Here is a 24,135-nt window from a genome sequence, read left to right as displayed (position 1 = left end):
TCTCATCTGTAAAGTGGCTGTGACAGGCTTCTTATATGGCTGGGATCACAGGACTCTGGGGTGTGAGGAGCCAGCACCCAAGGCTTTGCATGAATACCTGCTGTGTGTTGAGGGTGGGAGGGAATGGGCAGGTACCCCCATAGCAATTTACAGAAGTGGCACTTAAAAATGGAGCCCTGAAGCCTGGTAGTGGTGGTGGTGCACATCTTTAATTCCAGCACTTGGGAGGTGGAGGCAGAGGCAGGCAGATCTCTGAGTTCAAGGCCAGCCTGGTCTACAGAGTGAGTTCCAGGACAGCCAGGGCTATGCAAAGATCTCAGCCCCTAAACACAGTGAGTCTGCCCCGCACCTTGTGCCTGGACACAGAGTGACCGATCTAGGCCCAGGTAACAGAACTGCTTCCTACCAACTCAACAAATAGGGCTCTACGTTAAAAAAAAAAAATGTCCTAGGTCCCTGAACATCTCTTGCCTGTGGGATTCCACACAAAGCTGGGTGGAAGAACTGAACAGGATGGACAGAGCCTGGGTCTGATTCCCGCATACTTAGGGGAGGGGGCACGCAGATTGCTGCTGCTTCTGATCGGTCAGGGAAGGCTTCCCAGGGAGATGTAACAGGTTCTTCCTCACCTGCACCCTTCATTAGCCCTCCCCCCTGCCCCCTCGCTCCCCGGGGCAACCCAGAGTACCCGCTCAGGCAGTGCCACCCCCACGCAAATCTCTGGTTCTCTGGGTCAGCTCTAAGAGTGCACACAGGTCCAAGGCCAGTGTAGGGGCATGGTGCGTATCTGACACTTGGCCTGCGCCTCTTCCCGCTTCGGTCACCTGTCAGTCACATCATTATCTTCAGTGCCCAGGGCCAGCTGGGAGATCAGAGACTCTGGAGACCTCTGAGAGGGACATCACACCCCCTCAGTGCTGACACGACCTTCCCACTCTGACCTTGGCGCTCTAGAACGCTTACTGTCCTCAACCCCCGCATCCGCGGAATGGGCTGGAATTCCGCAGGAAGGCGCGCGTGCGCACGCGTCGATGGACACGGAAACTCACACACCACACCCTTGCGCGTTCTAGTCCAGGGAGCCGGTGTGCTAGCCCCGGACCGCGATCCGGAAGCAGAGCGACTTTGGCTCCGCCCCGTGAAGGTTACTTGGTGCAGCCGCGCAAGCGCCATTTCTCTAGGGGCGGGGCATCAGGCGCGCCCGCCCTCTTCCCCCGGCGTGCCCCGCGGCTGGCGCTGACGTGGCTGCCGTCAGCGCCGCCATCTTGTGGGAGCGAAACCAACGCCTGGCTGGGAGCAGCCGCCGCGGAGGTGAGGTGCGGGGCGCGCTGGGGCCGCAGCTGGGGAGGCCACGGGCGGGTCATCGTGGGCGTCGAGGGGTGCTCGACTCAGGCTGCTAAGGGCCAAGTCTGGTCGGGCGGGCCGGGATCTGTGTCCAGTGGACCTAGCGGCAGGCCGGGCAGAGGATCCGGGCTCCCCGAGTCCCGCGTCGCCCACGGCCGCTTGGCCCTCCCCCACTCCGCGGCCCTTACGCCTGGCCTCCCGCCGCGGGCCGCAGCCCGGAAGTCCGGCCGGGACGCCGGCTCCTCTCCAGGAAGCCAGATTTCCTGCTGTTCCTCTCTGCGCCTCTCCTAAGGCTCCACGGCCCGGGAGCGGGGAGCAGGGCTCGGGGAACACGGGGTCTCCCTCCTAGGAGGGTTAGCCGACAGCTTCGGATACGGTACGGGCCTTGGGGCGGGGGAAACTGAGGCTTGGGTGGCCCTGAGACGGCGTCAAGGTCACTCAGGTGGCGAGGTCTTCCTCTCTTGCTCGAGTCCGGTTCCTGTCGGCCCAGAGGATCAGAGCTGTAGGAGGGGAAGGGATTGGGACAGGTGGATAGCGGCTGGGGACTGCTGAACCGGGTGCTGGGATTTAAGAAAAGCATATGCGGATCTCGGGGGATCCCAGAGTGCCCACTCTGATCCCCAGCGAACCGTAATTTGGGCCCCACACTTCTCCGGTGAGATCTTCATTGAGGTTTACACTCAAGGGCCCGGTGGCCTCTGGATGGGTCTTGTTTCACCTCTGGACTGACTCCCTTGATGCTTTTTTTTTTTTTTTTTGGTGGATTAGAAGGGCCCTTCTGACTTGGGGAATTTTTAACCTGGCCTTTGGAACAACCTGCTCCCAGTCTCTGAATCATCTGCGGGTAACAGACCAGATCCAATACACAGTTCTGCCTGTCCAGTCAGGGTGGTGGTCCTGCCATGTTGGACTGTATGTAGCTGAACTGTTGTATGGTACCTAAGTGCTAGGGAATCTGCTCTCATCAAGGAGCAATTCTCCCATCCAGAAAATGACTGTTTTGCCCGAAAAGGAAGGGGCAGGTACTCTTTAGTCCCAGAAGTCGCCGGAGAGCCCAGTAGTGATGCCACAACCAATGCTGGAGTAGTCCGTTGTAGTTCTTGTTTCACAACTAGTGGTCAGCAGTTTTTCCTGCAGGCTGATTCTGGTGGTTTCTGCAGTGTGTGTCAGACAGAAGACTAGTGAGATGCCATGGTGCTTTGTGTGCTGGCTCCATGTTCCTCCTCGGTCTTAACCAGTATCTACAGTGTCTGACGTGCGACTGTAATGCCCTCACCTTTGAGCTTTCAGCAGCACTGTCACAAATAGCCTAGTCTGTGAGATGTGATGAACGGTTACTACCTGGTTTCTCTGTTTCTCCAGAGTTGAGAGTTGTGTGGTGTGAGGGGCAGTCACAGATGTGTGAGCTACGTTGTTGGAACTACATTGTCTCCCTGGCATAAAGGTTTCTCTTAATTCAGTGTCTGTCACTTATCCTTAAACATCTTGTTGAAAATAAGTCTGAGTCACTGGATCACCCACTGCTGTCTTGCTTGTGAGGCAGATGTACAGAATTGCTACTTCAAAAGGGTTTAAGAACTAGGGGTAGAGTGCTTTTCCTAGCTGTATGAAGTCTCGGTTTGGATCTCCAGCACTGCACACACAACACGGTTTAACTGTGAATAACAGCTGACTCATACTCAGTCTACTCATCCTGGAAGGAAAGTAACAATAACTAGTTCTGTGCTCCTCACACACGCTTCTGATTGTAAATCATGTAGCTAAGATGTCCACTGTGCCTCTTGCACAATAGTATCTTGCAGAGGGGTTGTTCAGAATCTTTGCTCCAGACAGGCTTCAAACTACAGCCTTTTTTTTTTTTTTCCAAGGTAAAGGTAAATTAGACCAGTATTGTGATGACCCGGTGTCAGGCATCCTAACCAAGAGAAAAAACTTGTTGTGCAGGTTCATGCAATAGCTTGTTAACAATGGTTTGAGGGTGTTGGGTCAATGTTTTTCAGATTCTTTGAATTAAATGTTACATTGATGTGCAGGGTTTTTGTTTGTTTGTTTTTTAAGACAGGGTTTCTCTGTGAAACAGTCCTGGCTGTCCTGGGACTCACTCTGTAGACCAGGCTGGCCTTAAACTCAGAGATCTGTCTGCCTCTAGTGCTGGGATTAAAGGCCTAAGCCACCACTGCCTGGCTATATATGTCATTTGCATTCAGGAGCCCATCAGACCCCAGCCTGCTCTAGGTTGCTATGCCATTCATGATCTGTCCCTGTGCCTCTCATGAATCCCTTTGTTTTTTGATCTTCATGAAATTGACAGAGATGGTGAGAGAAACATGAAAATTTCTTTGTGTTGAGATCTGACATTAAGAGCATCTTTGTGTGTGTGTGTGTGTGTGTGTGTGTGTGTGTGTGTGTGTACATTGGGATTCCTCACTACACACTGATTGATTGTGATAACAAATTCCAGGTAATAGCTTGTGGTGTTGCTTGTCAATGTCCTGAAAGGTAATTCAGCCCTCTCAGGTGGGTCAAGTGGCCTGGCTGGAAAACTTGTTAGTATGGGCATATGCAAGATCTTTATTTCCAGGAGGACTTTTAGGTGTTCACTCTCCTGTCCTGCTACAGATACAAAGAAGTGGTGGGACTGATTAGGGCCCAGCCTCCACAACATTCTTACCTGGTCCTGTTTCCTGATTTTTTTACTCGAATTGGTGACAGGGCTTGCTGCCTATTAGCAGCCAATACACTAGGAAGAGTGGTACTCCTGCAGGCCCTGATAATAGGGAAAGTTTTAAGTGATAACGGGAATTGACAGAAAATAGGAAGATAGACCTATGTTTTATTGGTGCTGTTCATGGGGAAGAAGTTCACTGTGTTGTACAGGTTTGCCCTAAACTCAATCCTCCTGCCTTAGCCCCTAAGATTACGACCTGCTGGGATTACAGGTGCTCCCATGCTAGGCAGGCATATTTTTACAGACAGCAGTTAGAGGTGATTAAGTTTATGTGGCAGACAGCTCCCCATATTTCTGAGGATCTGAGAATTGCTGCTGTATAGTGTGGGTGAGTGAGACTTGGTTATTATCACTGCACATTTCAAGAAGTATGTGATATCTATAAGGATAAATGTACCTGTCAAAGGGATGCTAGCAAACTAGAACTCTTTCCAAAAGGCTCTTTGTGCTTGATGACGACTGTATGTTAAACAATAACTTTTTGTTGGTATCAATTATCAAAATATTTTTACAATGGCATATACTGAAACAGGGAAGTTTGTGGCCCAGGTTCTCTAGGTGTCCTCTGACAGGTTTTTCTTTCTTCCTTCCTCCTCTTTTTTTTTTTTTTTTTTTTTTTTTAATTCTGTTTGTATGATTTAGGTGCTTGTGGCCAAGAAAGGGGTTTCTAGATTTTGTGAGACTCATTGCTGAAGAATGAGAATGAAGGCCGAGCTAGATGGCCTGAAGTGTGTGTTTTCCTCTGAAGCTTCCTGTTCTGTAGATAACTTCTTCCTTGTTTGAATCCAACAGCTTATATTTAAAATCCTCTGTCTTCTAGTGACTTTGGTGGTGAAATTTTGCTTGGCATTATTTTCAGTTTTTAACATTTCTCTTCTGTTAAGGTCATATCTGACTTCGGACATACCGAGGTATTCAACTGAAATGTATGCTTAGAGCTAGCATTTCTTGGGGTAGGTTTGATGCATATCTTACTTCTTCAACGGCTTTACCTTCAGTTCCCAGGTCTGTGCACACCTGAGTCCCTAGATGTTACCGGTGTAGGAATGTTCACACAATACACTTGTGCATAGTTAAAATAGTGCAATTTTGCTTGTTGGCCCTGTAGTTTCCCAGACAGTCATTAGGATTAGCCTCTCCACAGGTGTGTGATCTTTATTTTAATCCCAAAGGCCTTGATAAACCTTTTTTTTTTTTTTTAATGACATTGCTTTCTCTTCTCTGATAAGGAGTCACCTGTGAGGGGCCTAGTGGAAGAAGGTGGAGGCGGCAGCCTTACTTAGCGTTGGACACAAAAGCTACTTGTCCATGCCTGCTTTTGGAGTGTTCGTCCTGACCCTCCTTGAGTGATGAAGGCAGGCACTGGGGCCTATCCAAGGAGACAGAAATGTCACCTCGCAGGTGACATTTATGCAGAGATCTGATAGAAAAAGATTGGCAAGTTTGGGGGAGGAACCAGAGGCCTCTTAGCCCAGGACAATTGACACAAGGGCTCTGAGCTGGGTAAGTGTACTCTGAGTATGGAAACCAGCCAGGAGCAGTGTGGGAGGAGGGTAGGACTAGAGAGAGGGTGCTCCTGGTCCCTGGAGCAGCTTTGTAGTCCTCAGAAAGGATATTTTGCTTTTTTTTTTTTTTTTTTTTTTTTTTTTTTTTTTTTTTTTGGTTTTTCGAGACAGGGTTTCTCTGTGTAGCTTTGCGCCTTTCCTGGGACTCACTTGGTAGCCCAGGCTGGCCTCGAACTCACAGAGATCCGCCTGGCTCTGCCTCCCGAGTGCTGGGATTAAAGGCGTGCGCCACCACCGCCCGGCGAAAATCCCTCTGTGATAGCCTAAGCTTGATCACAAAAAGATAAAGCTTTTCTTTGGCATAATATTAACAGATGTTCCAAGTCTTTCAGGAACCCAGCTTTAAGGTTGCCTTGTAAGTCAAGGGCAGTGCATTTTGTTTTCTTCAGTGCCTTACAAAAGGTTGTTCTCTGGCTTCAGGAAAAAAGTTAATTTTGGAGGTGGCATGCCCTTGAGATTGCTGTGGTTGGCATTTAGTGCCTCAGTAGCTAGCCACCTCCCTTTGTTCTGTGTATGGGAATGGCTGGGCCTAGCATTAAAGTAGAGTTTCACTAGAAGTTACTTCCCTTTTTGTCCCTGTGATGTCATTGTTGGGGCAGACTCATGGGGATCTTCTCTTGTGCAGATGTTAGGTTGTCTATTGGCTTCTTTTAGAGATGACAGATTTAGTGGATTAAAGGGTGTGGTGGGCACCAGACGGTCCCATGGCTACTGTATGTGAGGGTTCTAACATCACAGGTGTCACTTTGCACCTGATTATCAGTTGTTGGAATGTAGCTGGATGTGGTAGCAGCAAGTCTCCATGGTTTAAGTCTGAAGAACTGGGTGGAAAAATGGGAAGGGGGCCGATTTTGGTGGAAAAGCTGGATATGGACACATGGAGGATCCTTACCCAGGGAATGGGGCCAGTTGCCAGAGAATGCCTTGGATGCTGGTCACCTGAGGGGAGGCCTCTAAAAACTAAGGCAAGGCATCAAGCTTTCTGACATCGGGAAAATGGGGAAATAGGATTGAGTAGTGTGTGGTCAGCAGTGCCTGGCTAAGTGTGGACAGTGGACTTGGGGGGTGTGGTCTTTGTGTGTGTGCCTCACTCCAGCAGGGTGGGGCAAGATTGCAGCAAAGTTGAGCGAGCCTAGTGACAGCTCAGCCTTCCTGTACACTTTATTCTTGTTTCCTCCTGAAGAGCAAGTATTCAGAAGAAGGGGCAGGGCACTCTTTACCCTCCAAATGAAAGTTCTCTGAAGGTAGAAACAAAGGTTTTTGTTTGTTTGTTTGGTTTTTTTATATACATATAATTTATATAATTTTTTTTTTTTTTTTTAATTTTTGTGTGTGTCTGCATGTGGTTATGTAAGTGGGTGCAGTGTTCAAGATCCTGTATGAAGTGCGTCAGGTCCTCCTGGAGCTATATTACAGACAGTTGTAAACAGCCTGACATAAGTGCTGGGAATTGAACTCTAGTCCTCTGCAACGGTAATATTTGCAGTTGCAGCCATCTGTAGCCCCTCCTTTTTTGTTGTCATGAGACTATTTCAAACTATAGCCCAGGCTGGCCCTGAACTCAGGGCAATCCTGCCTCAGTCTCCAGAGTGCTAGAATTACAGATTTGAGCCATTGTGACGTCAGAAGTCAAGTTTTGAAGATTGATTTACTCAATAAATACCCCCGTAGCCACCAGCCTCTTTGTCTAAAGTAGGGCTGGACCTAGGATTAAAGTTGAGTTTTAGTAGAAGAGTGCCCTGCTCACTGTAGCTGGTTTGAGGAAGAGCTTATTTTATGAAAGCACAATGAACTAGCTGTTGGCTGTTCCAGTTCCCTTTTTCTTTGGTGTGGAAAGGGCCTCTGGGATGCCATGTCCAGCTTCATTGGCCCCACCCGTGTGTGTGTGTGTGTGTGTGTGTGTGTGTGTGTGTGTGTGTGTGTGTGTTCGTTCGTTCGTTCGTTCGTTCGTGTTGGGGGTAAGGAGCTCATAAAGAAAGGGGTAAGCTGGTAAAGCTGCATTACTTTGATTTGCCTTGCAACAGAAATTAAGAGTTCTTGGTTACCAGCTCCTCCAGGTCCTTCTGCTTCTCTTGTTCCTAGGGATGGTGGTGTTTAATTTGGGTGTGTGATACTTGGCTTGGCTTTGTGCCTACTCTGTCCTCAGTAAGGAACAGTGGAGCAGGGTGCCATGGAGAGGCCACAGCCACCCTGAGACTCAGCCTCATTGCTTCAGCAGGAGCCCTGGGTGGTTTGAGAACATGCATTGTTAGCAAACAAGTGTTCTGTGGATCTCAAGGTGGGAGATCAGGGTATGATCTTGGGTCATTTCCCCTCAGTTCCAGTCTACAACAAAAACAAGCTGCACCTGTCTATAGCCAGCTGGTATTGTCTCCTCTACACAAGTGCATGCTCCGTCCACGTGCTCAAGAAGGATGAAGAGTAAAGGGCTAGGGTCTGGGGGGCACAGCTAACCTGGGACTTATAAGGAGTCAGGGTGGGGTCTTCCTTGGAAGCACCAGACTGGTCTCAGTCTGGTATGGTAGTCTTGTGGCCATGTTGAGTTGGCTAAGGTATGAAGAATGCTAGTCGGAACAGTGGCTACAGGGAGGGTCACTAGGGAGGGCTGGGCTGAGCCTGGGCTTCTGATTTCAGTCATGGTGGTTTTCCAGTTGCATCTCATGTTGTCCTATTACTGTGCTTTCCACCATTTTAGATGTGTTTCTGGGTTGATGAATGTTTGTGTTTTGTCTTGCTTTGTTTTGTCTGTGGTTTTGGGGGGCAAACCTAATGCTTTGCTGTTGAGCTGTTTCCAATTCCAGATCTGTGGTTTTGGAGTTTTTCCAGTAGGATAAGTACCTCCTGCCAAAGTAGAAATAGGGTAGCCATGTGTTAGGGCAGTGGTTCTCAACCTTCCTAATACAGGACCCTTTAATACAGTTCCTCACGTTGTGGTGACCCCCACCCCAAAATTATATATAATATATAATTTAAAATTATATAATTTTGCTGTTGTTATGAATTATAATATGAATATCTGATATGCAGGGTCTCTGATATAAGACCCCCAAAGAGACAGCTAAGACTATTACACAGAGAAACCCTGTCTGGGGGGGGGGGGACCCTAAATGGGTTTTGACCCACTGGTTGAGAACTGCCATGTTAGGATGTGGGTTCTATTGCTCCTGGGTAGGTGCCCTGAGCATACAATGCTGCAAGAAACTCCAGGAAATGTGGATTTTATTCTGGAAGCCCTGACTCCTAGTTACAAGTCAGGATTCTGATGCTGAGAGGAAGACGACACACTGATACATGACAGGATGCTTCTCCATTGGAGCCTTTACAAGTTTCATGAAGCCCAGTTAGTACTTGCTTAGAGTTGCTAATGTATAGAGTTAATGTGGCTGTGAATGTGTTTGGTGACATATTTTGAAGGTAGTTATGTTAAGAAAGGGTAATGCTTAAAAGTAGAATAAAGGGAGAAACAACATAAAAACAAGGTTCAGCATTCTTGTTACCATAGTTCAAGAACTCAACTCAGAGATACACACTGATTTTGGGGAGGGGGAGAACATTCATCTTAAGTTTGCAAATAATCATCCAACTTCATTTTCACTCATCATCCCACCTACTCACATCAGACCTAGTGAGTTTCCCAGTCCCTTAACTCAGAAGACAAGAAGCTTGAGGGAGGCGGTGTGCAGAGCAGGCTTGTGTTCCAGCTCCCAGCCTGGAACATGCTGATTGAGTCACAGTTCTGCCCTTACAGGAGTGCCTGCCTGTCCTAGTCCCAGCACATTCAGTTTTCCTCTTAAGCAGATTTTATGAAATAATGACAAATGTAGAGCAGTATTGGATTGTGTGAACAGACCAGACCTAGAATATTTCACTGAGGTGCACGTGAAGACCTAAGGCTTTAGGAACAGACATACTCAGTTCCTGTTGATGTACAAAAAGCACTATGTGCAGAGGTCAACATGTGAGCTTATTACTCATGACACTAAAGAAGCCTCCTTTTTAAGTTATAGGCATTCTGTTTGGGGATGGTTCAGGTTTTCATGTATCTGATTGTGTGTCATTGTTGGAACACTGGCACTCTTTACTAAAAACTTTAGCTGAAAAATGTTCTATATTGTGTTAAGGTTCTTTCAGAAAAGTTTCAGATTTGGTATTTTTCCTCAAATATAACAGCTGAGAGTATACACTATTGGTCTGTGTGGTTGAACATATGTAATTAACTTATTTTGAGACAGGATCTGTGTAGCACTGGCTATCCTGGAACTCACTATGTAAACCAGGCTAACCTTGAACTCACAGAGATCCTCTTGCCTCTGATTTCCAAGTGTTGAGATTCAAGGTACGTGCCACTGTGCCTGACTAAATATATGTAATCTCCCCCCACCCGCTTTGGTTTTTCGAGACAGGTTTCTCTGTAGCTTTGGAGCCTTCCTGGAACTCACTTTGTAGACCAGTCTGGCCTCGAACTCAGAGGTCTGCCTGTTTCTGCCTCCCAAGTGCTGGGATTAAAGGTGTGCAACGCCGCCACCCCCCCCATCCCACCCCACCCCCGCTAATATATGTAATTTATACTGCAGTGGATTTGTCTTAAAGCCGAAGGGAGAAACTAAAGAGTTGGCTCAGTCAGTAATAATACTTATTGTACAAGGGCTTTCTGACTAAGCCATTCCATCTGAATTAGTGCACTCTAGGGTCAGTGAGAGATCTTGTCTTTTTCTTAATAAAAAATAAACCATGTTTTAAAGGATTTTAAAAATTTTTAAAAATACATGTGTTTTGCCTGCATGTATCATGCAGTGCCCTCAGAGGCCAGAAGAGGGCTCCACATCTCCTGGAACTAGAGCTAAGGACAGTTGTAAACTGCCATGTGGGTGCTGAGAATGGAACTGGTGTCCTCTGCAAAAGTAGCAAGTGCTCTTACCCGGTGAGCCATCTCTCTAGCCCGCTGAAAGGAGTTAACTCTTAAAATATCACCAACTTTTTATTCATGTAGTAAATGTGAGTCCTTTTCAGGAAAGAACATTCTTCAGCCCAGAGCAGAAAACCTCTCTTCCTACTGGGATTCTTTCAAAATAGTGTCAGCAGTTGGAGAGAAATGGCAAACCTACACAGTCTGATTTAGAGAAGGTTGTCTGACTTGTGCTTGGGTGTCCGTGAATCTGAGGACGGTGGACACCCCCCACCCCAGCCCGGCTGCCCACGAGGCTCCTTTTGAGCTGCTAAACCAGTCTGGTTGCATTCATTCATCGTTGTGGAGTAGGTGTGGCCTCAGCTGTGTTTTCTCACCTTTACTCAAGAGGCCAGGAAGGCCCTGCTACAGCAGTGTGGGGAGTGTGGTTGCCAAAGGGGAGGCCGCTTCAACCTTTGTCCTACCCTCTCCGAAGAATGAACTCTCTTGACCCCATTCCAACTTGGTGGTTGTGGGCCTTCCTTCCTAAGGCGTTCCCTCTGGTGGCTTGGGAGGCAGAATAAACCAGCAAGAGCTCTCTGGGAAGTCTGTTTTCACTGCCTGCTAATGGAGTAATGCAGAGGAACCTGAAAAGCAGGTTTGGCTTGTATGTGGGATTGTAGAGGGAAGGTGACAGCACCTTGACTGGGCATCATGCAGTCAGGGCCTGTGCCCAGCCCCTGGTGGTGGTTATTAGTCCATGTAGCTTCTGGGCTTTTCTCTCAGTGGAGGCATTCTTGGGTTTGAGTCTGTTCTAAAAGCAGTAGATGTAGTGCCACGAGGACACTAAGAATGCCAGTGCAGAAGTGCTGATTACACAGTGCCTGTGTGAGCAGGGGTATCTACATGCTTGTTTGCTGAGTGTCTTAAGTCTGGAGCTCATCTCATCGTTTAATTCTATGACTGCTTTTCATTTTGGTGATTCTTGTTAAAAAGAAAGAAGGAGCCAGGCGGTGGTGGCACACGCCTTTAATCCCAGCACTTGAGAGGCAGAGCCAGGCAGATCTCTGTGAGTTTGAGGCCAGCCTGGTCGACAGAGTGAGATTCAGGACAGGCACCAAAACTACATAGAGAAACTCTGTCTCGAGAAAGAAAAAAAAAAGGAAAATGACCACTGTGGTTTTCATAGCCCTTCTGTAGAGAAGGCAGGTTAGCCCAGCACACTCAGCTGTGGGCCATGCCCAATCACATTCAAGAATGCATCACTGGATCGCCATTAGTCATGGACAGTGAGGCAGTCATGCAGCTATGCAGTCAAACTTGGCTGAGATCCCCACCACTGGACAGTTATTTAGGGTGTCTGCCTGCTACTGTAGGGACCTGTTAGGGTGCAGGTACCCCTTCCCCTCTGTGCTCTTGTGGTTTTTGTTGTTGTTGGTTTGGGGAGGTGCTTTTCTTTTTGAGACAGGGTCTCATGTAGTTCAGATTAGCCTTGACTAGCCCACTATTTATTACCAAGGATTGATTATTCTTGAACTCTGCTTCAACCTTACAAATGCTGGGATCATAGGTGAGCACTACCACATATAGCAGGTACTATTGGTTTCTACACATTACCTGAGCATAAAGAGCTGTCTTACACCCCCTCTGCCTCACCAGCCTTCTATGTATACCCTGTTTACCACTGTTTCTCCATTGATAACCACTTGTGATTTGGAAGGAAGGTAGAATTTTTTGTAGTTGTTGTTTGAGATGGGGTTTCTCTGTATAACAGCCCTGGCTGTCTGTCCTGGAACTCACTTTGTAGACCAGGCTAGCTTCAAACTCACAGAGATCTGCCTGTCTCAGCTGGGATTAGAGGCATGCGCCACCACCATCTGGCTAGAACGTGGAATTTTTTGCATGGACAACTGATTGCTGATCAGATATCCATCTGCTTCTGTTGGGCTTTTTTGCTTAAAGTAAATTGTGTGTTGCTCTTTGGATTTTTGCCTGTACTTTTTCACTCTCCCAATTCCCCATATCACCAAAACTCAAAGAAACAGCTAAGTGGTGTGCTCCCTGCTCTATGGCAACTAGTGAGTCCCTTCTCAATTCATCTTGGACTCACTTCCTTTTGCCTGGTTTGGATCCTCAAAGGATGACTTGCCATGTTGAAATTAGTTAGTCTTCCCTGTCTGTAATTGGTAGGAGTTAAAGGTTGAGAGCCGTAATCTCAGAATTTTAAAGAGTATTGCCTGAGAGTCTTCCTCCCACCAGCACTGCATTGTCACTGCTTTGGCAGCAGGCCTCAGCTCTTAAGGCATGTGCTCCTCCTGCCTAGCTAAGAGTCTCCTCTCTGTAGTTTTGTCAATCTGTCCTGTCCACCTGTCTTTTCTTTCTTTTCTTCTCACTTCTTTCCACCCACCACCACCCCTTTTGGCCATTGGTTTTGTTTTTTAGTTTTTCTAAAGAAAGAAAGGTCTTGCACTAGTTCAGGCTGGCATCAAACTTGAGGAAGTCTGCCAACCTCAGCCTCCCTCGTGCTGGGATTACAGGCATGACGCAACATGCCCAGATTTATTTCTTCTTTTTCTTTGATAATCTCAGTATATGTTCCAGCCTCTGCCTCCCAAATATTCGAATTACAGCCATCCTCTTGTGTTTATATTTTTCTTATTATGCTTTTTGGGAGCCTTCATTTTGAATATACTACTATGGTCTGAATGTATTCCCTAAGTTCATATATAGGAAATTGAACCCAGTGCAATGTTGGGCAGGTGTTTGGGTCTTTTTTTTTTTTTTTTCTTGAGACAGGGTTTCTCTGTGTAGCTTTGTGCCTTTCCTGGATCTCAATCTCGCTCTGTAGACCAGGCTGGCCTCGAACTCAAAAAGATCCGCCTGGCCCTGCCTCACAAGTGCTGGGATTAAAGGTGTGCACCACCACCGCCCAGCGAGTGTTTGGGTTTTAAGGTTCCACCCTCAAGAATGGATGAGGGCCATCCTGAGAAGGGCTTTGAAAGTAGGTTCACACTCACTTACCACATGAGATCATGGCATTCCTCTCTGGTGGATACAGCTGAAGGCCAGCCACATCTTAGAGCCAAAAAAATCTAACCTAATCAGGCCATGATTTGGGATGTCCAGCTCATCTGTTGTTTTGTCCAGTTTGTGTTCTGCTGTAGTAGCACAGAGGGACAATATGTAGGGAAGCCTTGTCATCCTGTCTCACACCATGCTTGTTCGTTTTCCTGTGAGGTTAGCAGCCTTGTATAGTACACAGGTACATCTCTTTCTGAAGGCTCTATAGCCTTCTATTTGCTTTTACTATTAGAAGTTAACAATCAGCATTTAAGAAAGCAGTAAAATCCACTTGGATGAAAAACAAGTGATGAATAAAAGTGGCCACCAGAGCCCTTAGAAGCCTTACTGTCCTTTCTCAAAGCCCCTAACATCTGATACGCTCTGGTAAATTGGTGCCAGCTTAGTTGATTGGCACCTATAGCATTTCTGTTCTGCCAGTGGGCCCTTCTGAGTGTGTGTACATGCCCTTGGAGGAACACATCCTCACATTTACCTGTTCTCATAGGAACATCCTTTTGTATAGGTTTTCAAGGGAATGTGTTGCCATATGTTTACTCTTTGGGTCTCTACCTTCTTGGGCTGCTTGAGATGGATGGAATATTGCCTTAACAACTGTCTCTCATGACCTGGATGACAGAAATGCCTGGAGAGGTGACACCACAGTTCTTTCTGGGCTTGTCCTGCTGTCACCAGGAGGTGATGGAACATTTGGCCTGTAGTATTGAGCCTAGAGTGTGACCAGCTCTCTAGTTGTAATTTGTGGTACTCTGACACTTCGAAGTAAGGATAGAGATGTAAGGTGGTTCTTTCTGATCTTGTAAAGAATTCTGTTAGGCTGTAAGAGGCCTCGTGTCTCTCTCAAAGCACTCTTTTTTAGAGAGTAAACATGCCAGCTCCCAAGTGTGAGTGTGCATGGCTGTAGTTAGATATCCAGATAGGTGAATAGACTTGGGAAACAAGGTGGGTTTTTTTGGTATCTGTGCCTTCCTTGATTAGTGTGTGGCCTTTAGATGCCTAGTGAGTCTGGTAGACAGGGTTTTCTGCCACCTGGGATCGAATTATCTCCCCTCCCCCATGAGATTTTAGGAGGGATGGGAAAATGCTTGGGGCCGGGGACTCCTAGGTAGGTGTGTCTCTGACCTGCCACAGGCCCTAAACTGGCAGCACATAACAGGACTGGAACAACTTGCTTCCCCAGGTCTCTGGCCAGTATCGCTTCCACCTGTCCACAAGCATGGGGAATATCTTTGCAAACCTCTTCAAGGGCCTTTTTGGCAAAAAAGAAATGCGCATTCTCATGGTGGGCCTGGATGCTGCAGGGAAGACAACAATTCTATACAAACTGAAGCTGGGTGAAATTGTGACCACCATTCCCACCATTGGTGAGAAGCTGGGCCAGGACCAGGGTGGAGGTTGGGTTTGGTGTTCTGGAGTACAGAGGAAACTCAGCTGTAACCCTGCCCCCAGGTTTCAACGTGGAGACAGTTGAGTACAAGAATATCAGCTTCACTGTGTGGGATGTGGGCGGCCAGGACAAGATCCGGCCGCTGTGGCGCCACTACTTCCAGAATACCCAAGGTGAGGGGCCAATCCTTGTCCTGGATTCCTCTTGTTTGCCCCAGAGGGATGTACTTGCTCACTGAGCCCGATGATGGCCTTGCCGGTTTCAGGGCATAAAGTCACACTAAGCATCATGGCCAGTGGGAGGACTGGATCTAGAGCCTGTGGGTAGATCAAGTGGGGAGTGTTCAATATGTGCAGTAATGTGGCTGTGTTGCAGGCTTGATCTTCGTGGTGGACAGCAATGACAGAGAACGTGTGAATGAGGCCCGTGAAGAGCTCATGAGGATGCTAGCTGAAGATGAGCTCCGGGATGCCGTTCTCTTGGTGTTTGCCAACAAGCAGGTAGGTACCAGCAAGGTCCTTCCCTGATGGAGAACCTGTGTCAGGGAAGAGAGAGGGTGGGTGAGAGGCTGCCCCGGGTGCCTGGCTGCTGCTGGTCCCTGCCACTAATTCCTCCTTTCCCTCAGGACCTCCCCAATGCCATGAATGCGGCCGAAATCACAGACAAGCTGGGGCTGCACTCTCTACGCCACAGGAACTGGTACATTCAGGCCACCTGTGCCACCAGCGGGGACGGGCTCTATGAAGGACTAGACTGGCTGTCCAATCAGCTCCGGAACCAGAAGTGAACCAGACCCCTCCCTCCCCCTCACTTCCTCTTCTCCGCCCTCCGCTTTCCTCTCATGTGGCAAACGTGCGACTCTGTGGTCCTGAGTGCCAGAAGCTGTCTCCATGGGTTGGTCACAGTGTGCATCGCACCGTGCTGTACATGTGCAGACGCAGCCTGCAGCCAGGTTTTTATTTAATGTAAATAGTTTCTGTTTCCACTGAGGCAGTTTCTGGTACTCCTATGCAATATTACTTAGCTTTTTTATTGTAAAAAGAGAATCAACTCACTGTCAGTACTGAGAAGGGATTTGGGTGTAGGGGCACCTGGCCTCCGGGAGCCATTGGGCTGTAGACTGGTGTCAGTATCCATTTGGTGGTTGGTTTTTAACCCAAACTCAGTGCATTTTTTAAAATAGTTAAAAATACAGGACAAGAACACTTGAACACACAGAACGGAGACTATGCCTAGTGTAGGTTTTGCAGTAATGGCCTGAATGCTAGTCCATCGGATCACCTGTTCCCGTGGGGACAGGAGAGAAGGTGACAAACCACCATCCGCTGCATGGTCACAGTAGAGCCCCCGTGACTCGCCTGTCTTTGGGTCACCTGCATTCCATAGCATTGTGCTTGTACTTGTGCTCACATGGTCACCTAGGGGTGGGCTGGGAGCCACTGTGGGGTGCAGGGCCCGGCTTGTATTTGGTGTGGCCGGGCCAGATGGCAGCCTACATACCCAGCTTACTCTTGGGCCCACTTGGACGCGCTGGCAGGAGGCCTGGGTCTCACCAGCAGGAGCGTGTGCAAGCTGGGAGGGTCGATCCATTCCAGACCCACATCCTGGAGCACCCCCATCTCCATGTGTGAAGTAGCTTTCTCCCTCAGCCTGCAAGGGTCCGATTTGCCATCGAAAGACGACCTCTACTTTTTTCTTTTGTATTTTGATAAACACTGAAGAAGCTGGAGCTGTTAAATTTATCTTGGGGAAATCTCAGAACTGGTTTATTTGGTGTCGTGGAACCTCTTACTGCTTTCAATACACAATTAGTAATCAACTGTTTTGTATACTTGTTTTCAGTTTTCATTTCGACAAGCACTGTAATTATAGCTATTAGAATAAAGTCTCTTAACTATTTGATGGGCTTGTGTGTTAGTGTCACCACTGCCAGGCTGCCTCCTAAGAGAGCCCTTTTAATTCGAGAGAAAACAGGTACCCTCCAAGCCCTGGTAGAAGTCGGTGAGACCTGGGTGTCTTGGCTCCCCTCACGTCTCAGGGTCCCTACCAGCCTTGGTGCTTTTGTGACAACCGAGGTATGCCTCCTGTCCTTTCAGTAGGTGGCCAGCCTTGGGATTGTACATGTCTCTGGGTGGATGTGACCACTAGGAGATCCAAAGTCCTGAGTGGGCCCCTGCCTAAGTGAACAGACCTTCACTCCCTTGAGGTGGTGTTTTAGATAACTAATCTTCACTCATGCTTAGGAAGCCACCTGAAGGGCACAGGTCAATGTACAAGCCACAGCTTGAGTCTCAGGAAGTACACCCACCCAGCAGATACAGTTTTACAATCAGAAGAAAACAACTTGCTATATAGAGTCTGGCTTGATTTCTACTGTCTGCCCATGCGTGCATACAGGCCCTAAAATTGCTATTATTTGTCTGCTGAACCCACTGCTTCTGCCTAGGTAGGAACCAGACTGGACCTCTTGTGCAGACAGCAGGTGCATTCATATCCACAAAAGTGTTCTTCCAACTCCTTGGTCATTTGTATGGTCTTAAGGCAGTCTCAAGGATAGGATCCTGGTCCCTAGACCCTGCCTTCAGGTATACTGGATGGATGCCCCATGCTGGGGCCACAGGATCCCAGCCTAACCTGCCCTCAGTGAGATGATACACTCTACTTTTAAAATACATTTACTTACGTACAAAGTGGGTTGATACAAAAAGTAGAAGTAACCAGATAGATATCCATACACACACACTCCTAAACCTCAAGGGCCTGTACTGTGGCAGCAGAAACAGGAGTCTGGCCGTAGGCTTCTGGGCAACTATATCTTCCTTGGCATGGGGGCAAGACAAGGGCACTACCTTCACAGAAGCACTAGTCTCTGGTCACCTAGGACCCCAACTCCTCAGCTGCCTGGAGTGGTTGCCACATAAGTTGCCTCCAAATGGCGAGATAGATCCCAAGGTCCAACAAGCTTGGTTCAGAATCCTACCACCTGCATTATCCCAGATAGGGATGGGATGGTTAGTTTGAGCAAGTAGGGAGGGGGCTGGTAGCCACTTGGCATCCAGTGACTACTCTTTATAGACCCCACAATGCTTGGTGGTGAGTAGGGTCTCAGCTCAGGGCAACCAGGGCTCTGGTGTCCTTTGGTCTAGCCACATTCTCAGTCATCAAAGCCTCTGTCTTGTCGTTTGCGGGATGGGCTCCTTCCACTGTCCTGGCTATGTCCCCGCTTCCTCTTAGAGCAGGGGGAGAAGTCAGAATCATGTCTCTGGTGTCTGGGCCTAGGAAGACAAGGACAACCAGACACTTGAAGGGGTCTCTCACCCTACCAGGGATCCCAACAGGCCTGGCCAGCTCTGCCCCCCACTTCCTTAGTGCCCCTGAGGTAGAGTTGGGCCTAGCTTACCGAGCAGGGGAGGGAGATGATGGGCAGCTGTCAGTCTCCCTTTTGTATTCTTTGTCTTTCTTCTTCTTGTGTTTCTTGTGTTTCTTCTTCTTGTGTTTCTTTTCTTTCTTGCTTTTCTTGGAGCTCTCTGTACTGCAAGAGAGAATATAAAGGGTCTAAGTGTGAAGGACTGGAAAGTAATGGGACTAGGGCAGGGTCCATACCACAGCACTGTGCATGTCTATATGTTGTGAGTTTATATTTGTAAATGAGCTTAATTTAGGCTCCTCATCCGCTCCACAAGGCTAAGCTTCCCTCTGGAAAGCTGCTAACCTGGGTGCCTCCTTTTGGGGGGTGGCGGGGGAGCCAGCTTCTCACTATGCAGGCTTGTGTAGCCTGGAACTCACTATTTTACTTAAGTACAGAATTGAGTTGACACAAAACTAACCAGACAGGCACACACTGCTAAATCCCAAGGCCTGGAGACCAGCTGGTGGAAACTCTCAGAGACCAGCCTGTCTGTCTACCAAGTGCTAGGATTAAAGAAAGGCAAGTGCCACCGCTCCTAGCCTCATACTTTAACTGCTCCACCTCCCATCAAACTGGCCTCCTGTCTGCAACCATCACCCTGCTGGGTCACCAGTGGCAGCTTCTGAAACTCCATCCCACTGTCAGGCTCCTGGGCTTCTGGATGGGTAGGCACATCCAGCCTGGAGGAGGAGGCCCAACAACTTAAGTAAAGCCAAAAGAGCTAAGGCAGTGCTTGGGTCCTTCAACAAGACCCGGCATTCAACCTCCCAGTATGGTACCTATGGTCCTAGACACCCAGTCTCTCCTGTGAATACACTCTTGGTGCAGTGTCCTCACGCCCACGCCTGGCATAGTTCACATAGGATGCCAGCAAGAGACTCATTGACGTACATGAGTAGGCAGAATAGGGACTCAGACTCAACTTACTCCAGTTCGGCCTTGTCCTCAGCACGGGGCTTCTTCCTGGCAGCAGATGGGGCTGTGCTTGGGCCTTCGCTGTCCACGCGGTGGTGCTATATGAGAAATTCAGCTGTGGGGAGGGACACCCAGGGAGTCCCGCCCCACGTCTCCCCAGACACCCCCAAGCCCAGGATCCTGAGCATTGGGGTTGACAGGGTTTACCGTGAACACTGACAGCCCAAGCTTGGCAGCCTCTTTGTCTTCCCGGGATAGTGCCACACGGCCTGCGGAGCCACTGCAGAAGACAGAGCATTGAGGACAGTTCTGGACCACCACCCAGTCCTGCCCGCTTCTCCCCAACCCGCCGCACCTGGCACTGCCCAGGCCCAGCAGCCGGTCCACGCCCTTCTCCTCAGGGTCACCTCCTTCCCGTTTGCAGATCTCCACGAAGTCCTAAGGGAACGCGGGGTTGGGGGGAGTTGGGGGGCAGGAGGTTCTAGACCGGTACAGATAGATCCCCTCCCGCCCTGCGGACCCCCAATCCGCATCCCAGACTCACCTCCTTGCTCAGGCCGGTGGGCTGTTTCCTCACGTTCTTGTAACCGCTGCGAGGATCGGGGGTGCACGTCAAGGGGGCATGCGCCCCTGTGGCCTTCCTCCCTGCCCTGCCCACATCTAGCCCCGCCCCGGAGCCACCCAGATCCCAACCCCGGAGCTGGCAGTCGCCCCGCAGCCCCGGCACTCACAGTGCGGCCAGCAGCGCCTCGCGCTCCGCCTCGCGCACAGCCGCCAGCTCTTCCTCACGGCTCGGGCCGGCACACGGCGCCCGGTCCTTCGCGTACCAGGTGAGGTCGCGGCCCTTCTGCCAGCGGCCCACTGGCGCCATCAGCGAGTTGCCTAGGTAGTTCTCCCTCTGCTTGTCGGTCTTCACGTCCTCCCAGTTAAACTGGTCCTGCCCGCCACGCACGCCGCCGCGGCTGGAGCCGAACATGGCGTCGGAGACCCCGCACAATCTCCAGTACCCGCAGCCCCGAGCGCCGGACTCCCGCACCACCGGGCCTCCGGACGCTCGCCGTGACGTCACTCGCGCGCCTGCGCCTCTCACGAAGGTGTCCGCGCGCCTGCGCAGTGTGTGGCTCGGGCAGCCTCAGCCGAGGTCCCTCTTTGCACCCGGTGTTCAGTCCGAACTAGACCCACAGGCGTATCCTTCATCCCATTACCACGTGCGCCTACGCACTAGCACCTTGAAAAAACAAACAAACAAACAAACAAAAACGGCTACTGTGCTACCTTATGTGTCACCCTAGTGTTAGGATCCTCGGTGGATTGGGATGCCGACAAACTTTGGTGACACCAGGAGGGCGCCGCAGGGCTTGTGCTTGACGCCTTGCCTCTCGGAAAGCCAGGCGTGCTAACTCCAAAGGTCCAGGTCAGTGCTGAAACGCAGTCAAATAGTGGCAAAACTTCCCGAACACTGAGGGGCGGATAAAGTCGCCAAAGAAACAGATCAACTCTTCTGTGCACTGGGTGGCAGATTGTGGCACGAAAGTGAGATAAAGGCCACAAAGCCCAAGCATCCCTAAACCACAGTGATCTGTATTCTGTGTAGGTGAGACTTTACTGACCTACGAAGTACGAAGAACAGAGCTAATTGCATTTTGTTCTGATTGGGCATGACCAAGAAGCCAAGAATAACTAAAGTTCTTTGAAGATAGGTTTAGCATTGTCATTTGGCCCTGAAAAGAATCATTAGTTGTACCTGGCAGCCAATGAATGATCGAGTCGGTATCTGGGCTAAAGCTTAAATGATGACTGCAATTTTTCTGTATTATAGTCTCAGCCCTGTCTGTAATAGATGTGTGGCAAAACACACCCCCATTACCATGTTTAAATCTTCCACTAGGGTTGTTCTTGAAGGCTGGGCCTTTGACATATTGAAGCCGGGCGGTGGTGGCGCACGCCTTTAATCCCAGCACTTGGGAGGCAGAGCCAGGCGGATCTCTGAGTTCGAGGCCAGCCTGGTCTACAAAGTGAGTTCCAGGAAAGGCGCAAAGCTACACATAAGAAACCCTGTCTCGAAAAACCAAAAAAAAAAAAAAAAAAAAAAAAAAAAAAGTGAGATATTGGCTGTCTAGAACCCAGAACAGATCCTTTGTCCAAACTCAACAGTGCTGGCATCCGGATGATTTTGGGGGGTGGTGAGGTTCTTTTTGTGTTGGGGTTTGAATTAAGGTTATGTGAGGATATAATGAATTTGACATGAAGATAGGAACATCTCATGTTGATATTTCTCAAAAAGGGAAATTGGAATGTCAACCAGTGTGGCAAGGAACATAAGAGTGCCTGGGACCTTCCTCAGCTTCTACAGAATAGGGTAAATGATGTTCCTATACCTCAGATGTTTTTCTGAAGACAAACATTGTTGTGATTCATATAACCTTGAACATGTTGGCCTCTGAAGCAGGCTCCTCTTGTTATCAAAGGAGGTGAAAAATAAAAAAACAAGCCTCATCATGCAGATTACACTCAAGTGCTGGGCTGCCCTAAGCCCCCTGGTTTCCAGTTTTCCGGCGTAAATCAGGAGAGGCAACTTGGCCAACCTCTCCCAGTTTGTTTTTGAAATAGGGTTCACTATGTACCCCTGGCTGGCCTCACAGAAATCCACCTGCCTATGCATCCCAAGTGCTGGGCTTAAAGGTGTACTTATGTGAACCACCACATCTCACCACAGTATTTTAGGGACCTATTCTGAGAGCAGCTGGATCACTCTCTTGTAAGAACTCTTCTGTCACTGGGGAAACTTCACATAATTCTACAAGACAAAACATGTATAAAATCTGCAACTTTGAGAATAAATTACTATTTATAAAGTACCCAGGCTGGTGAGATGGTTCAGTAGGTAGCTCTTGCTGCCAAGCCTGGTGAAGCAAGTTTGTTTTGTTTTGTTTTTTTGGTGGTGGTGGTGGTGGTTTTTTGAGACAGTCTCTCTCTGTGAAACAGTCCTGGCTGTCCTGGAACTCACTTTGTAGACCAGGCTGGCCTCAAACTCACAGAGATCTACCTGCCTCTGCCTCCCAGGTGCTGGGATTAAAGGCCTGCACCACCACTGCCTGGCCTGAAGCAAGTTTGATCACCAGGACCCACATGTTGGAGAGAACCAACTCCTACAATTTGTCCTCTGACAACACACAGGCCACAGTGTGTATGCCACCCTGATAATTAAAGGACCCAGTCTGAGCTAGGCCTGATGGCAAGAGTCTGTAATCCAGGTCCCCAGGAGGCCGAAGCAGGAAGGTTGGAAGTTCAAGGGCTGCCTATTACAAAGAGATTTGAAAGGTAGTCTGAGCAATTTAGTAAGGCCCTGCCTCAACATAAGAGAGAAATGGAGCGTGGTGGTGGTGGTGGTGGTGGTGGCGGCGGCGGCGGCGGCGGCGGCGGCGGCGGCGGCGGCGGCGCACGCCTCTAATCCCAACACTCGGAAGGCAGAGGCAGGCGGATCTCTAAGTTCGAGGCCAGCCTGGTGTACAGAGTTCCAAAACAGCCAGGATTGTTAATAGAGAAACCTTGTCTCTGAAAACCCAAAAATTAAATAAATAAATAAATAAATAAATAAATAAATAAATAAATAAATAAATAAAAGAGCGAGCGAAAGAGAGAGAGACAGACAGACGGACAGACAACTATATCTTAATGATAGGTCTTGTCATCTGTGGGAGCCCGTTCTCGGGTTCCTCGTGGCTTTACCCAGCAGGTCTGCATAGAGGATGATTAGGACCACGGGCCTGAGTGCAGGTGTCTGAGATGGTCTGCACTTGGCTGTGCTGGGGGAGGAGGTCTTTTGCTCCACCCCTTGGCGTCTCTATAAATACCCTGGGGCAGAGACAGTCGGGCCCGTTGGAATAGGTTCCAGGCCCTCTCGAGGCTATCCTTTATTTTCTATCTGTTTATCTCCGCAATATTCTCCGCAATAAATCCTTCTATCTAATATTTCCTGCTGCTCGCACTCAAGAAAACTCTGGGGAACTGTGGGGGTGGTTGGGTAAACGCCCCACAGTCATCCATCCCTAGTCTGAAAAATTACCCAAGCTGGCACTCTCCGGCATCCAAAATAGACGAAAACAGCCCCACTTTTGTGTCTTTGTTCTGAACACAGGCCAAGTATCCACCAACAGCTTGTGAGGCACCTGGTATAAGCCCCGAGTTTATGTCCTGGCTGGAACCATATCCCTCAGAATGGATCACACTAGAGATGGATGTATGGCCCAGATGGACCCAAGGGGTACAATAAGGGAGCAGCAGTCATGTGGTCCACAGTGAAAGAGGAGTAAGCCAGCCATCTCCAGGGAAGATCTCGAGAAAGCAAGACAGCAGCTTCTGGGGCCCTCACCATTGACCTGGTATGCTAAGGACGGAGAAAGCTGAGCTGCACTGTCTGACCAGTTTGCTTACTAGGTGAAGCTAAGGGGAGCATGGCTATGGGGCTGGGAGGATGTGGGACACGTGTCCAGACCAGTTCCAAGCCTGTGCAGCCCTGACGAGCCGCCTATTCCAGTGAGAACCAGAATCTGCAGCAACAGACTACAGCCGTGAAGGGTTGGATGCTCACAGGCCTGCTTTTGAAGTTAGGTACTATGTGCACTCTTGCATCTGGAGGAAGCCAGTGGGATCACATCAACATCAAGATGTACAAAGGTTTAGGCAGCTGTTTATTGGCTTTGGTTTGTGTGGCCACTTATTCTGCAGACTGGAGTAGACTAGGAGTTCAAGACACAGCCTGGCCAGGTGGTGGTGCACACCTTTAATCCAGAAGGCAGGGGCAGGTGGATCTGAGTTCAA

General features: G+C 49.1%; 2 protein-coding genes across 3 annotated transcripts; one reads left to right on the top strand and one right to left on the bottom strand.

Annotated features, from left to right (window-relative positions):
* The first annotated feature begins 1,183 nt into the window (after window positions 1-1,183).
* On the top strand, window positions 1,184-16,892 carry Arf1 (ADP ribosylation factor 1). 2 transcript variants are annotated; one of them, XM_059270771.1, is made up of 5 exons: window positions 1,184-1,311; window positions 14,784-14,967; window positions 15,053-15,163; window positions 15,366-15,490; window positions 15,616-16,892. In XM_059270771.1, exons 2-5 carry the CDS (start codon window positions 14,820-14,822, stop codon window positions 15,775-15,777), a joined length of 546 nt encoding a protein of 181 aa, XP_059126754.1. In that variant the 5' UTR covers window positions 1,184-1,311; window positions 14,784-14,819; the 3' UTR covers window positions 15,778-16,892. The 2 variants fall into 2 exon arrangements, with proteins under 2 accessions (XP_059126754.1, XP_059126755.1); XM_059270772.1 differs by lacking the exon at window positions 1,184-1,311 and adding an exon at window positions 1,674-1,720.
* C8AH1orf35 (chromosome 8a C1orf35 homolog) lies at window positions 16,729-20,398 on the bottom strand. Its single transcript, XM_059270770.1, has 7 exons — window positions 20,046-20,398; window positions 19,859-19,904; window positions 19,670-19,752; window positions 19,522-19,594; window positions 19,327-19,412; window positions 18,391-18,522; window positions 16,729-18,265 (listed from the first exon to the last, which is right to left on the bottom strand). Exons 1-7 carry the CDS (start codon window positions 20,288-20,290, stop codon window positions 18,145-18,147), a joined length of 786 nt encoding a protein of 261 aa, XP_059126753.1. The 5' UTR covers window positions 20,291-20,398; the 3' UTR covers window positions 16,729-18,144.
* Window positions 20,399-24,135: the final 3,737 nt, after the last annotated feature.

This window comes from Peromyscus eremicus, chromosome 8a (assembly GCF_949786415.1).
Source record: "Peromyscus eremicus chromosome 8a, PerEre_H2_v1, whole genome shotgun sequence".
Classification (NCBI taxonomy): Eukaryota; Metazoa; Chordata; class Mammalia; order Rodentia; family Cricetidae; genus Peromyscus; species Peromyscus eremicus.
This window is presented reverse-complemented; position numbering and strand designations above follow the sequence as displayed.

Excerpts from the sequence above, each read along its gene's own strand:
- C8AH1orf35 (XM_059270770.1), bottom strand. The coding sequence starts at position 20,290 with ATGTTCGGCTCCAGCCGCGGCGGCGTGCGTGGCGGGCAGGACCAGTTT. Across the intron at positions 19,753-19,858 it reads CCACCGGCCTGAGCAAGGAG|GACTTCGTGGAGATCTGCAA; the intron begins GTGAGTCTGGGA and ends GCGTTCCCTTAG. Across the intron at positions 18,523-19,326 it reads GAGGACAAGGCCGAACTGGA|TACAGAGAGCTCCAAGAAAA; the intron begins GTAAGTTGAGTC and ends TCTCTCTTGCAG.
- Arf1 (XM_059270771.1), top strand. The coding sequence starts at position 14,820 with ATGGGGAATATCTTTGCAAACCTCTTCAAGGGCCTTTTTGGCAAAAAA. Across the intron at positions 15,164-15,365 it reads CTACTTCCAGAATACCCAAG|GCTTGATCTTCGTGGTGGAC; the intron begins GTGAGGGGCCAA and ends GCTGTGTTGCAG. Across the intron at positions 15,491-15,615 it reads TGGTGTTTGCCAACAAGCAG|GACCTCCCCAATGCCATGAA; the intron begins GTAGGTACCAGC and ends CCTTTCCCTCAG.